Source organism: Cyanistes caeruleus, chromosome 22, assembly GCF_971803275.1.
Source record: "Cyanistes caeruleus chromosome 22, bCyaCae1.hap1.1, whole genome shotgun sequence".
In the NCBI taxonomy this organism is placed as follows: domain Eukaryota; kingdom Metazoa; phylum Chordata; class Aves; order Passeriformes; family Paridae; genus Cyanistes; species Cyanistes caeruleus.
This window is the reverse complement of record NC_141722.1, coordinates 1,233,088-1,246,544: the sequence shown is the minus strand read 5'-3', so window position 1 is coordinate 1,246,544 and position 13,457 is coordinate 1,233,088. Positions and strand designations below refer to the sequence as shown.

General features: G+C 46.5%; 1 protein-coding gene across 8 annotated transcripts in view; it reads left to right on the top strand.

Annotated features, from left to right (window-relative positions):
• The window catches only part of CAPZB (capping actin protein of muscle Z-line subunit beta), a 59,326-nt gene that overhangs the window by 5,906 nt on the left and 39,963 nt on the right, over positions 1-13,457 (top strand). Inside the window, exon 1 of one of the 8 annotated variants that reach the window (XM_086860423.1) lies at positions 4,746-5,014. The exons of 5 other annotated variants lie outside the window; for them this stretch is intronic. In XM_086860423.1, coding sequence (XP_086716549.1) covers positions 5,012-5,014 — 3 coding nt within the window. In that variant the 5' untranslated portion in view covers positions 4,746-5,011. Of the gene's footprint in view, positions 1-4,745; positions 5,015-10,987; positions 11,116-13,457 lie in introns of those variants that run through there. 2 more of the 8 variants (XM_086860422.1, XM_086860421.1) reach the window with 2 other exon arrangements.

Genomic DNA, 13,457 nt, shown 5'->3' with positions numbered 1-13,457 from the left:
TCCTGCAGTGTATGGACATCTTGGGCTGCTGCTGGGTTTATCCTTTCCTTTAACCAAAGGAGCAGAGAAGTCTGGTTCAATATTCTCAGTTCAGGGAGGGCAATGCCTCAAACCTTGCACTAAATGGGCGATACGTTGTTTTCCATTAAATGTGGGATTCAGAGTTACTCATCAGTTCCTGCAGGAAATGGGGAAACTCTAAAAACTTTTAAATTCCAAGAGTACACTCAGCAAAGCTGCTTTGGGCTCAGGATGGGGGACTTTTTTTATTGTTTGTGTGCTATTTTGACACTGTGTACAAAGATCTCCATAGTGAGAATTATCTGTGGTTTGAACATAGAATTCCAAGACATTGGGTAGTGTTGTAGGTACCTTTTTCCTATATTGGTTTCCAAGAAACACTCGTTTTTCAGCCTCAAACCAAGTGATGCTGCTGTTTTACTGACTCTGACTAATAAAACCCAGCAAGCTAAACTTTACCATTGCTGGAAGACTCTTGCAGCAATAAATTCAATTTATGAGAACTCCTAATAAAAGTTTACATATCTTTCAAGTGCCATGAAAGAAAATGGGCAATATGACCAGAAAAAAAAAAAAAAAAAAAAGGGAAAAAAATGCTCAAGATGTTTTTTTTTTGTTATTAAAAAAAAAAAATGACTATTCAGTGAAGCATGAAGGTTTTCTCTCAGACCTTGCTCTTCAGCATGTTCTCACAGTCACCCTTGGCCCTGGATAAATGCTGGAATAAACAAAATAAATAGCATTTCACCACGCATGCAGGAGGATAAAATAAAAACCACATCGTGCTGGACCACAAATGCTTCAGGAAGTTCTGGCTGAACGTGAAAAGTACTTTGTAATGCTAATAAGTGTTTATCCTTTTGCTTCCTCGAATGTAATCAAATGTACAGGGAAAGCACATGGATTTTAGAGCTGCTGATTGCAGGATCAAAAGCCTGGTTATTAATTGCACATGAATCTGATGTTGTTGGGACGTTAAGATGTCAACTGTTTGCTTCCTTTGTTTCTAGAGTTTTGTTTTAGAGAGGGGCAATTCCTGCCATGAACCCTTTTGGGTGTTTTTTCCTGTAGGTGGGTGATCCATGCTGGCAGGTTTGGGTTCCTCCCAACTCTTGGATTGATGGAATATCCCTGAACTTGCTGCATTTGGTGTCAGCCCCTCCACAAATCCCAGCAGAAGGTGGGATGGTGGTGACATTCATGGTGGGATTCACTCCCCACCCCAAGCTGCAGCCTGTCTGTCAGAGTCTGGTCCTACATCTTCATAAACAAACAATAAAAAAAATCCCTGAAACATGGCCTGCTATAAACAAGCAAAGCAAACAGCTGGTCCTCATTTAAAAAAAAGATGTGACATCAATTTCCAAACGAATCTTCAGATCTTCTTAATGCAAATATTTTTTTGGGAAAACAGAAAGCAGCTGTTTATTCTTCTTTATACCTATTAACAGGGGAAAAAAAAAAAATCCAGGATGCTTGTATTTCTTCCTCTAAGAAAAACATCCTCTTGGCCTCCACATCCATTTGCAGCTCAAATTGTTTGAAATTTACTGGGCTGCCTAATTCTGCTATTGCTGTGCTGCTCCAGCAAGCAGCTAGGAGCTGTTTCTGCTCAAAACAAAAAGCTACTCCAAGTAGAGTTATCACTGAATGCTTTGCATGAATTTTGTGACAGAAAGAGGGAATTTTAGAAGATTCATTTTCAAATTTGTCAGTTCCTGCCTCCCAGCCCTGAGGAGTGCACGTGCATTGGATGTGTGGATGACTGGAAAATGAATGAATAATTTGGCCTGTGTAATGAACAGGTTTGCTTTCCTTAATTAGCTCTGAGGGAATGCAAGGACTGGAGGAGGATCTGGGGACCGCAAAATAGGAGCCATTTGGGATTGCTGCATTTCACAAAGCAGTTTGAAGGAGGTTAGGCTGAGGAGTAGTGGCAAAGAACAGAATTTGGAGTCTCTTGAGCCTTCTCAGCTCATGTGGCCGCTCTCCCAGATGTGGAAGGATAATTTCCCACCTTTGGGTTTGTTTGGTACTGGCTGTTGATGGAGTTTTATGTGGTTTTGTGTTTCTGTGAAGTAATACAGCTCCTGTTTTTCCCTGAGATTGTTCTACTGTTTTCTCTCCTCCCTTCCCAGCCTGGTTTTGTTCCTGCTCTGCAAACACCAGTGAGAGCTGTTCTGTCTGCATGGGCTCCATTGTGGTGCAGGTTCATGTGGTGCACTCCTGTTTCTGACTGTTGGAACCCATGTCCAAGCTGTTCACTTCCCTGGAAATCGGGGTTGTCCTCTGCACACTGAAAGCTTGGCTGGTTTGCCCAGTGATGTTAAGGAACAGTCAGAGCTGTTTGGTGTCTGATAGCTGGGAATGTTTGTCCAGCCACAAACACCTGGGATAATGTGTGGGTGAAACATCAGGGCTTGGCCTGGGTCATCTTCCCCCAGGGAGGATGTGCGGTGGTGTTACATCCATGGAAAAATCCCTGTGTGACTGTTGTGTCTGTGATATCCACAGGAAATCCCTGTGTGACTGTTGTGTGACACCCATGGGAAATCCCTGTGTGACTGTTGTGTCTGTGATATCCATGGGAAATCCCTGTGTGACTGTCCTGTGATATCCATGGGAAATCCCTGTGTGACTGTTGTGTGACACCCATGGGAAATCCCTGTGTGACTGTTGTGTCTGTGACATCCACAGGAAATCCCTGTGTGACTGTTGTGTCTGTGACATCCATGGGAAATCCCTGTGTGACTGTTGTGTGACATCCATGGGAAATCCCTGTGTGACTGTTGTGTCTGTGACATCCATGGGAAATCCCTGTGTGACTGTTGTGTCTGTGACATCCACATGAAATCCCTGTGTGACTGTTGTGTCTGTGATATCCACAGGAAATCCCTGTGTGACTGTTGTGTGACATCCACAGGAAATCCATGTGTGACTGTTGTGTCTGTGACACCCATGGGAAATCCCTGTGTGACTGTTGTGTGACATCCACAGGAAATCCCTGTGTGACTGTTGTGTCTGTGATACCCATGGGAAATCCCTGTGTGACTGTTGTGTGACATCCACAGGAAATCCCTGTGTGACTGTTGTGTCTGTGATATCCATGGGAAATCCCTGTGTGACTGTTGTGTGACATCCACAGGAAATCCCTGTGTGACTGTTGTGTCTGTGATATCCATGGGAAATCCCTGTGTGACTGTTGTGTGACATCCATGGGAAATCCCTGTGTGACTGTTGTGTGACACCCATGGGAAATCCCTGTGTGACTGTTGTGTCTGTGACATCCACAGGAAATCCCTGTGTGACTGTTGTGTCTGTGACATCCACATGAAATCCCTGTGTGACTGTTGTGTCTGTGATATCCATGGGAAATCCCTGTGTGACTGTTGTGTCTGTGACATCCACAGGAAATCCCTGTGTGACTGTTGTGTCTGTGACATCCATGGGAAATCCCTGTGTGACTGTCCTGTGATATCCATGGGAAATCCCTGTGTGACTGTTGTGTCTGTGACATCCACAGGAAATCCCTGTGTGACTGTTGTGTCTGTGACATCCATGGGAAATCCCTGTGTGACTGTTGTGTGACATCCATGGGAAATCCCTGTGTGACTGTTGTGTCTGTGACATCCATGGGAAATCCCTGTGTGACTGTTGTGTCTGTGATATCCATGGGAAATCCCTGTGTGACTGTTGTGTCTGTGACATCCATGGGAAATCCCTGAGTGACTGTTGTGTCTGTTACATCCATGGGAAATCCCTGTGTGACTGTCCTGTGATATCCATGGGAAATCCCTGTGTGACTGTTGTGTCTGTGACATCCACAGGAAATCCATGTGTCACCCCGTGCTGGCATTTCCAGCTCCTACAGCAAACCAAGGAAAGAGTTTTTTGGTTCGCCAGGGCCAAGTCTGCAGCACACAGTCCCCATGGAGGCTTTTTTGGGGTCCTGACAACAAAATTAAGGTGAAACAAGGCCTGACCTACTCCAAAAAGAGGAAGGTGTCACTGCTTAATGAATCCTTCAAGTTTTCCTGGGATAATTGTCTTTTGTAGCTTTGACATCCCCATATTGAGGGCAAGTCAAGAGTCTGGAATTGAGATGTCTTATGTGAAATCACTTTAATGCGAATGCTTTATTTTGGGATAGCCTGAGCAAAATAGAAACATTTTATTAGTACATAGACCCTGATTTTGGAGATCCTGCTTCAGGTCACCTTCAGGGAACTCTGCTTTGGTGTCCCCTGCGGTCCCTTCCAACCTTAACAGATCTGTGATCCTGTCACAGCTGCTGGAGCATCCAACTGTGTCATCACCTGCCCGGCTTCCAGCACTACCTCCAGGACAACACCGAACACCTCCTTTCAAGAATAATTAATAATTCCCCCTGGCCTTAAGCAGCTGGAGGCTGCTTTAGACCTAATGGATGCATTACAGGCACGTGTAAGGTTCAGTTTACCTGTGTAAAAGCCAGCTTGAGGGTGGCAAGTTTGCTACTCGTTACCTCTTCTGGGTTGCGTTTGCCGTGCTACCCGCCTGCCGCGTGCGGCCTTTCGTTTAAATTTAAACAAGTGTGTCTAAGGGAGCGATGTTGCCGCGCAGAGGCTCCGACACCGACTGAGGGCCGGACGCGAGCTGCCGGCGCTCCCCCCGCAGGCCCCGCCCCCCGGGCCCGCCCCCGAGCTCTGATTGGCCGCCGCGCTCACCCCCGCGCTGCAGTTGGTGTCGCCGTCCGCTCCGTCCCCCCCGCGCCGGCCGCGTGGTTCGCTCCGCCCCGCCCACCCGCCCCGCCGCCGCGCATCCATACTTGGCGATGGCCGGCGAGCCGCGCGCTGATTGGCCGGGAGCGGCGCGGGGGCGGGGCCGGCGGCGCTGACCCGGATGTTCACTGCCGGGCGGCGGCGGAAGCGGACGGGCCGCGGCGTCGAAGCCACAGGGACGGACCGGGAGGCGCCGCCGTTCTACCGCCCCGCGCACCCGCCCAGCCGACATGGTGAGAGCGGGCCGGCCCCGCGCCCACAGCCGCGGCCCCCGCCCTTCCGCACAACCCCCGCGCCACCCCCCGCGCCGACACCGCCCCCTCGCACCGGGGGGCCTCGCCTGGCCTCCCCCGGGCGGCGGGGACGGAGGGATGGAGGGAGGGCCCAGGCGGTGCTGCCGGGACGCAGGGAGGGCTGGCCCGGCCTGAGGGCGCTGGCAGTGGGGCTGAGGCTGGCGGGGGCTGAGCCCGGCGCTCCGCAGGGCCCGGACACGGGGGGCTCCGCTCCCCGGTTACTACCAGGTCTCTGGTCCCGGTACCGGGCGGTGTTTCCAGAGGGAATGCTGTCCAATTCCACAGGGAATGGTTCCGCTTTGGCGGAGACCGGGACCGCCCGGGGTATTGCGATCGGGTGCAGCGGTGTTTGGGAGCGCTGGGCCCGTCCGCTGTCGCTCCCGTGCATAAATGCGAATTCTCTCTGTTGGTCTGGAGACCGGGATCGGTGCTGAGTGTGCTGTGAGCTCACGGGATCTGCGGAACACGGGAAAGCCGAGCGCCGCCCGAGCAGGAGGTGCTGCAGCCGTGGGTGCTGCTTCTCCACAGGGCTGAGAACTTTCCCTTCCCAAGGGAAGGCTCCGGTGTCCTCAGGCGTGTGGAATAATCTCCATCTCGCTGTGTTTCCCCAATGGAGCTGCCCAGGGTTGCACAAACCCTTTCGATTTCACTTTGGTGCTGTGTAAAGGGAGCAGATTCCAGCAGGGCCCGCCCAGGGCAGCGAGGAGAGGGGAGCTGGCCCAGGCCCTGCTCTGCTTCCCTGCACAGGAAAATTTCCCCAGCCTCCTCATGGATGGAGTCGCTTGTAGGGCATCACATCACTTTATGCTGTTGGGGATTTGTGATTCATGACAATTCAACAATGTTCGGGTATGTTCAGTTCATAAAAGAACAACTCACAGCAGTGTAAAGGCTGTTTAACCATGCAAGTGTAATCCTTTACTTCTTGCCTTCATCCCTAGGAATTTCAGGGGCAATGCCTTATGTTTTTTTCCTCTGGAGCCACCTATATCATGCAGGATAAAGATCTTTAATGTCAGGTGAAATGTCAAGGTGCTGCACCTGAGTCCTGGCAGGACAGAGCATCTTATTCCAGCTGTGTACCTTATTTTAACACACTGAAATCTGTATGTGTGAGACCTGAGTGAGGAATCTCAAACTGGGATTCCAACAAACCTGTCCTAACTCCTGCCACTGCAAAAACCTTCACAGGAAAAGAGTTCAGAGAAAACGAGGAGGCTTCATGTGAAATAACAACAGTGGTACCAACTTCTTTGAAGGGGATATAAAGATGTGCTTTTAGGAGAATCCAGTCAGGGTTTAAATGTAACTGTGTCAGTCATTTGGAGGAGGTACAGCACAAACCCTTTGGAAATGTCCTGAGTGTTACAAGGTTTTGCTGCCTTCTGGTTTTTTCATGTTTAATCACAGAGACTTGGGCATAGGAGAAATTTGATCAGAACTGCTAACGTTATGTGGTGGTTTCCAGTGTTGAGTGGACTTCAGGGAAGAACCTGCAGCCTTCAGTTTCAACTCATGTGCAAACCCAGTGTTTTAGGTTCTTCCAGGACCTTTACTTTCGGTGGTCTGAGACCAGAGTACAGAAATGGAGCACTGAAAGGATGGAATGGGCCTTTCCCTGAAGAGAACAGTTTTAATGGTGCAGGATATTGGGTCAAACATTCCTGGTACCCACAGGGTTACCAACATCTGTGTAGGGCAGAGATGGGAACTTTTGTCTCCTTGGAGAACTCAGAGCTGTGCCCACATTTCAGTCAGGTGCTCAGGGAAACACACGAAGCTTGAAAACTGCCTGGATGGACAGTGTCTCCTGTGCTAAAAATAAATGGAATGCACTGTTCTGGGCAAAGCAGGACTTGGGAGAGTGGATCTGCTGAGATTTCTGGAATTGTGGGTTATGAATGGATGGAATCCAGTTACTCTTTGTGAAAATAAAACCTTTCCTTTTCCAGGTTATGTAAACTGGCCTGATCATGTTAGCAAGGATTTCTTCTGCTGTGCAACTCTTGAGGAAAAGGAGGACAATTTTAGCAAAAATTTATGATTTAATCATCCATAAATTCAGACTGTCTAGCGTAGTGCTGGCTGTGCATCATCCATCTAGGATTTGTGAGGCAGATAAGGAGCAGTGAAGCACAGCCCAGGGCGTGTGATGTGACAGTGACACCAACACAAACCTCGAGTGCTGCTCAGGGTCACGAAGATTTTCAAGATAGGAGTTGTTTGTCTGGAATCAGAGCCCATCTCTAACCTGGCTGTGTCCTGTTTGGACCTCCATCGTGTGCTGTGGGGACACTTTCAGTATCCACAGCAAGTCCTTTGCCTTCTGAGGAACACCAGCTTCAGCTGTTTACTAAAGTCTGTGTTTTATTAGGCAAGCCAAGTGTGTGAGCTTAGCTAAGTGTCGTCTTAAACAGCAAATTCCCAAAATAATCAAGCCCTAGGATATCACTGGGATAGAGGATTCTGCCATTGCAGTGATGCTTAATCTTGTGGTTTATTAGGAAAAAGCGATTGCAAGCTGAAGTTGTTCAAACAGGATTTCCTCATATGGTGAATATATATGCTGATGTGGGACTAGTTGACATCTGGGAGTGAAACAGAATGAAAGTGCAGCTCAGCTCTTTTGGGTGACTATTTTTAGTTCTTATTACTAGAGTTGAGTTGAGGAATTACTTTCTTTGGGAAAAGGACAATGCTGCCCTTCTCAGTTTCTCCTTCCACAGCTGTCAGCTTTGCTTTCCATCCATCCTTGACTTCCCTGGATGAAGGATGGCTGGGGAACTCGGGTTGTTCATCACCCAGCACTTCCCAGTGCTCTGTACTGGTCCAGTTTGCCATTGGTGAATCAGGGAATCATGGAATGGTTTGATCTGGAAGGGACCTTGAATCCCATCCCATTCCATGGCAGGGACACCTTCCATAGCCCAGAGTGGTCTAAATCCAACCTGGACTTGGACCTTGGACAATTCCAGGGATCCAGGGGCAGCCACAGCTGCTCTGGGCACCCTGTGCCAGCCCTCCCCACCCTCACAGCCAGGAATTCCTTCCTAAAACTCCACCTATCCCTGCCCTCTGCTAGTGGGAAGCCATTCCCTGTATCCATACTCTGTCACCATCCTTCCTGCCAGCTCCCTTCAGGCGCTGCAAGGCCCCAGCTAGGTCACCCCAAAACCTTAAAATTCAAATTTTCACTCAGGATAATTCTGCAGACTCCATGGGCAGTGCCAGTGCCCGTGTTTATCTTCCTGCCTGCCCTTTGTGGAGATGTTTGGTCAAATCCAAGGAGCTCCTTACCCTGCAGAGTAAACTCGTAGAGAAGTGTTTGGCTGTGATTTGTCCCCTTTGGGCTGGTTCACACCGTGACAGACCCACCTCAGGGTAAAATAATTTATAATATTATAATATATATATTTATAATAACAATAATTTAACAATAAGAATAATAGTTACTATTATTACTATTTAATATTATTAATATTTAATTTAATAATAATTTATAATATTTATAATAATAATTTTTCACCTCAGGGTAAAATAAAAAATATTTTCAGTGCCTGCTGAAGGGAGCAGTTTTACTGGAGGATTGTGAGGTCCTGAAAGGTGCCTGTACACAGTTTAGGGCTATGGAATTCCAGGATAGTTTGGGCTGGAAGGACCTTTAAAGGCCATCTGGTCCAGCCCCCTCTGTGGGCAATAACACCTTCACTAGAGCAGGTTGTTCAGCCCTGTTATTTTACCCTACTTTAATCCAGTGTGCTTTAATAACTTCTTTTTCCAGGTGAAAGAGGTGATTACAGAAGTAGAAGATACTCAAGAGATGCTGATCTTCTGTTTTTATCAATATGTTTTAGTCAATCACTTTATAAAGTGATTCATAAAGTGATTTTTAAAGTGCATTATAAAATTTCCTGCTTTCCCACCGATTCATGCTGGGAATGAATTTAAAAAGCCTCAACCAAATAAATCTTTGTGTCTCTCCTCAATGCAAGAAAGGCCCAAAACATGTGAATGCTTCAGTTCTTCCTAAGCTTTTCCCATTTCCAGGAATAAAGGTTAAAAAAAAGAAAATCTCACTTAAAACCATGAGATTTCAAATTTGAATTTCTTTGCACCACAGAGGCTTCATCCCTGAAGGACTAATTAATATTTCTGACCAACACAAGCTTTTCCCAGGCTCTCTGCTCTCTCTCTAGTTGAGCTTTATCCCAAATTTTGTTTGCTGATAGGTTGTGCTAATTAAAAAGCTTGAAGATCAAGAGTTCAGACCAGTGCAGTGGGGGTGTGGCCACTTCAAACTGGAGTAGAAACCAAATCTTTGGTGTGATGCCTTCTTAAATATTTATCAGTCTGTCACTGAGGGGTTCCTGCTGGTGTTCCTGTGACAGGTGACCAAGAACTGTAGTGGAAACTTGGTTAAGGTGTGACTGAAACACTCAGAGTGTGAAACTCTGAGCTGAATAATTCAGGGTACCTGGACCTGATCCAGTGGCCAAAATTCACTTGTTATTCCTGTGTCCTAAAGCAGGATGGGAACAACAACAACAAAAAAAAAAACCCAAAAAAGGGTTTTCCTGGGAAATTTGAGCTCTTGCCTGTGTGGTAGATGAGAAATTTGCTTTTGAAACTTGCTTGGTGGAGCACAAGGGGAAATGTGGTGTTGGGGAAGTTTTAAGGGTGTTTTTCTGCTAATTGAGCTGAGAGGATTTATCATGGGAGGGTGGATTTGAGGAAGGGGCTTTGCTTGTTTCAAATTATTGTAATTCTGCTCTGTAATGCCAGGTGCAGTGGAACCCTGTCCTTCTGTGAAGCTTTGAGTGAGGAATTGAAAGCTGGATCTATTTTGTCGTTTTGTGCCTAAAATAATCTTCTATTTAGAATGACTTTAGGTAATACCTGGTGCTGTATTTCCTGGAGTGAGCCTTGGCACCAATCAAGATTAATTTCCTTGTATTATCTGGTGCTGCTGCTTTGCCCTCCCTCCCTTTTGTAGGCTTTAGAAGGAAATATGCAGTTTGCTTTGAGCTCCTGCTCTTTGTGCCACACCTTCCAAGCCAGGCTGAAGAATTAGGGAATGGATTTGCAGGCACTTGACTTATCTGGCTGCTCAGAAGTTGCCTACTTTATTGGTGCTCTATGCAAATTAAACCTCACTAGTTTATATTTCATTAAACCTCACTAGTTTATATTTCATTAAACCTCGCTAGTTTATTTTTCATCAATGTACCTGCTTTATTTTCATCACAGGGTTTGTTTGGGAGCCCTGGCTCTTGGTTTAGCCCCTTGGGACTGGACTCCAGGTGCTGCAGAGCTTGTCCTTCCCCAAATCTGAAGGAAATGTCCTCCACAGAAAGTGGAGCCCAGTCCTTCCCTGAAATTCACTTGGAATTTCAATCACGTCCTTGTTGCAAAGTGGGAGCCTTAGGAGCCTGGGTGAAAGCAGAACTCAGGATCTCACAATTTTAGCAGCATCAGCTGAAACAGGACTGAAAACAGCACTTAAGTAAGAGGATTTTGTGAGGAAGGAAAAATGTTTGAGAGTGCACTGAAGACAGAAGCTTAGTGGTTGCCTGAAGCCACCACAAATAAAATACTCTTTATTCTCTCAGGGAATTTTGTTTGCGTTTCTTTAGGTGGTATTTTCTCTCCCATTTGACAAACTGCTGATTTTGAAAGCAGTGACCTGTTACCTGCCTTTCCTGGACATTTTTGCTTTGGTAAATACCAGGATTTAAAAAGCCCAGGCAGTTGGGGTCTGGCTGCCAGCCTGGGCTTTGCAACCTGAGACAGGCTGAGGAAACAAGAGATGGGGCTTTTGGTGTGTTAATTCAAGGGAGGAGAGAGCCATGAAATGGAGGAATGAGGTAAAATATCAGTTGCATTGTGCTGACTACAGCTGTATTTATCCACCAGGTGCTGTCACCCTGCAGATCCAGGTTTGGGTGTAGTTTTGGCTCAGCATTGATGGTGCTCCACTGGGTGGTCAAAACCAGCTTCAGGTAGCCATGAGTCCAGGCAGGGCTAACCCAGAGCTTGGGAAGGTAAAATAATAGTAATAATAATAATAATTACTGGAATAATTGTTAACTTCATGTGAAAGTGAAGTGCTGGGGATCGAGGCTGGCACTTGTGTGCTCCCCCAGATCCTGTGTGGATGGAGCTGGGTGCCTGCCTGCAGGTGGGGTGGAGGGCAGGTCAGGCAGCTTCAAAAGTGATGAGGAAGGCATGGAAAAACTGAGGAAGGCACAGAAAAACCCCAAGGACAGGCAGGGAATTGCACAAAGGAAGGAATTGTGGGAGGTGTGGCTGTCAGGTGTGATATTCCATGGATTATAGGTATGAGAAAACAGGAGCTGCCTGGTTTAAAACTTGAATTCCTGGGAGAGAACTGGACTGTTGGGAGCTCTGCAGGGCAGTCACCCAGGTAACCCGTGTGAGACCCAAGCACAAGGCATATTAACCTACTTTTCTGACCTTTGAGGAATGGGAGAGCTTTGAGGGAAGAGGGCTAATGAGAGATCCTCCTGCCTGCCTTGCCAGGCATCCGGTTACTTGCCAGAGTTATCTCCTGAATTTACAACCCTGGCTGCAGCCTCCAGGAGCTGGAAAGTGCTGAGTTTGCATCTGAAGCTGGGCAGCTGTCTGCTCCAGGGAGAGCTGGGATAGAGCAAATCCTGAATTTGGGATGTTGGCACCGTGTTAGTTCTGCTGTTGGTAAGGACAGGCTGTTTGCTGTCACCTTCAAACACCCCTGCCACTCCCCAGTGTGTATTTTACCAAATGTTTTTGATGTGTTTTCTCACAAAACAGAATTGAAGTTGCAGTTGACTGGAAGGGGAACCTGGATCTGTCAGGCCAAGAGCAATTTGCCCAACTTTGCTCTTCCTGCAAGAAAAAAAACCCCAAACTATTCCATTTCAATTAAGCAGTTCCAAAACTTTTGTTGTTTTGGAACATGAAGCAGACAGTGCATAGGAGAAAAGAGCATTTGAAAAGGTCATTGAGCATTAGCAGGATTAAAAGAAAACATCACAAATGACATGTTTGTAGATGGTCAGGATGGCAAATGGCATCTCAAGAGCTGCTGTATTTGTAGTAATTATGGATTAAATTAAATAAAACAAAAGAAGTGATCCCTGTAAAAATTAGGCAGCCCTTCTCTAAAGACGGATTTGGGCTCTTCCTCTGAATATTTGAGTGGAAATCAGGAGGACAGTGTGAAAAACAGGTCACCAGGCTTGTGAACCAAGTCAGACCTAGTGCTTTGGGGGACTTCAAAACCTTTTGGGGCACAAACACGCTTGTGTTCATCTCTCCTGGTGACCAAACCAGGTGTTGCAGGTGCCTCATGAGGAGTTTGCAAAATCAGGCTGAGTTCTTGTCTTCTCAGTGCTGTGCTGTAACGGGTTATTTGCGTTTTGTTTAGGTCAAATTTCCTATCTTTAGTTAGAACTAACAAAGAAAATGTTATTTTGTGTGAAATTGAGACTTAGAACGGGGAAAATCCCCCACTGTGATGTAACATTAGTCATAAAACCTGTTGGCAAAGTTGGTCAGTTCTACAGGCAACTTCAATGTCTTTAATCCATTTATTAAATTTCTTATTTAATACATTTATTTTTTTTGCAATCTGTACAACTTTGATCTGTAGCCCCCACTTTCCTCTTTCATGTGGGGCTGACAGATTGCACAGTCACTCACTGCCACGATTTATTGGGAAGTGACTTTTTGCAAACTTTCTGCTTCACAGGAATTCCTGGCACCAGATAAAAGCCAGTAAATTGCATTGTCATGTTCAATGACAAGTTTAATAAATAAAACATTGTTTCTGTTACCCAGAAGACAAATGCTGGTGCAGAAATCATTAGTGATCCTGGCAAAAGGTGGGGATGAATAGCTGTTCCCAGAAAGCTGCTCCATCCTGCTCTTGTGGTGGTGTGTGATGGCTTTTTTCCTTGGACTCATGATGGAGACTTGCACTGGATTTACATAAACTAAAGGGATAAATTAATTTTGAGAGTAGACACAAGTCTGTGCCATCTGGAAATAGATCCTAGCTGGGAAGGAGGTGCTAGGGAAATGTTAATTTTTCCCTGTGTGCTGTACACAGGGAACTGCATCTGGGCAGAAAACACCTACAGGAATGGAAACCACCTGCAGAATGTGCTCCTGGAGATGCTGGATCCTTGTAAATAATTAGGGAATTACAGACAGGTGCCTTGCTCCAGACTCTCAGGGGTTGTAGTTCCTTCTCCCTGCGTGGAAAATGTTTTGACAACTGGCTGGTCCATGAGATCAGGCAGCTCTGGATTATTGAGAAGCTCACAGATCAGAGTGCTTTCAATGTATTATAACTCACTTGATAATTGTTTTAGAGTCGGTT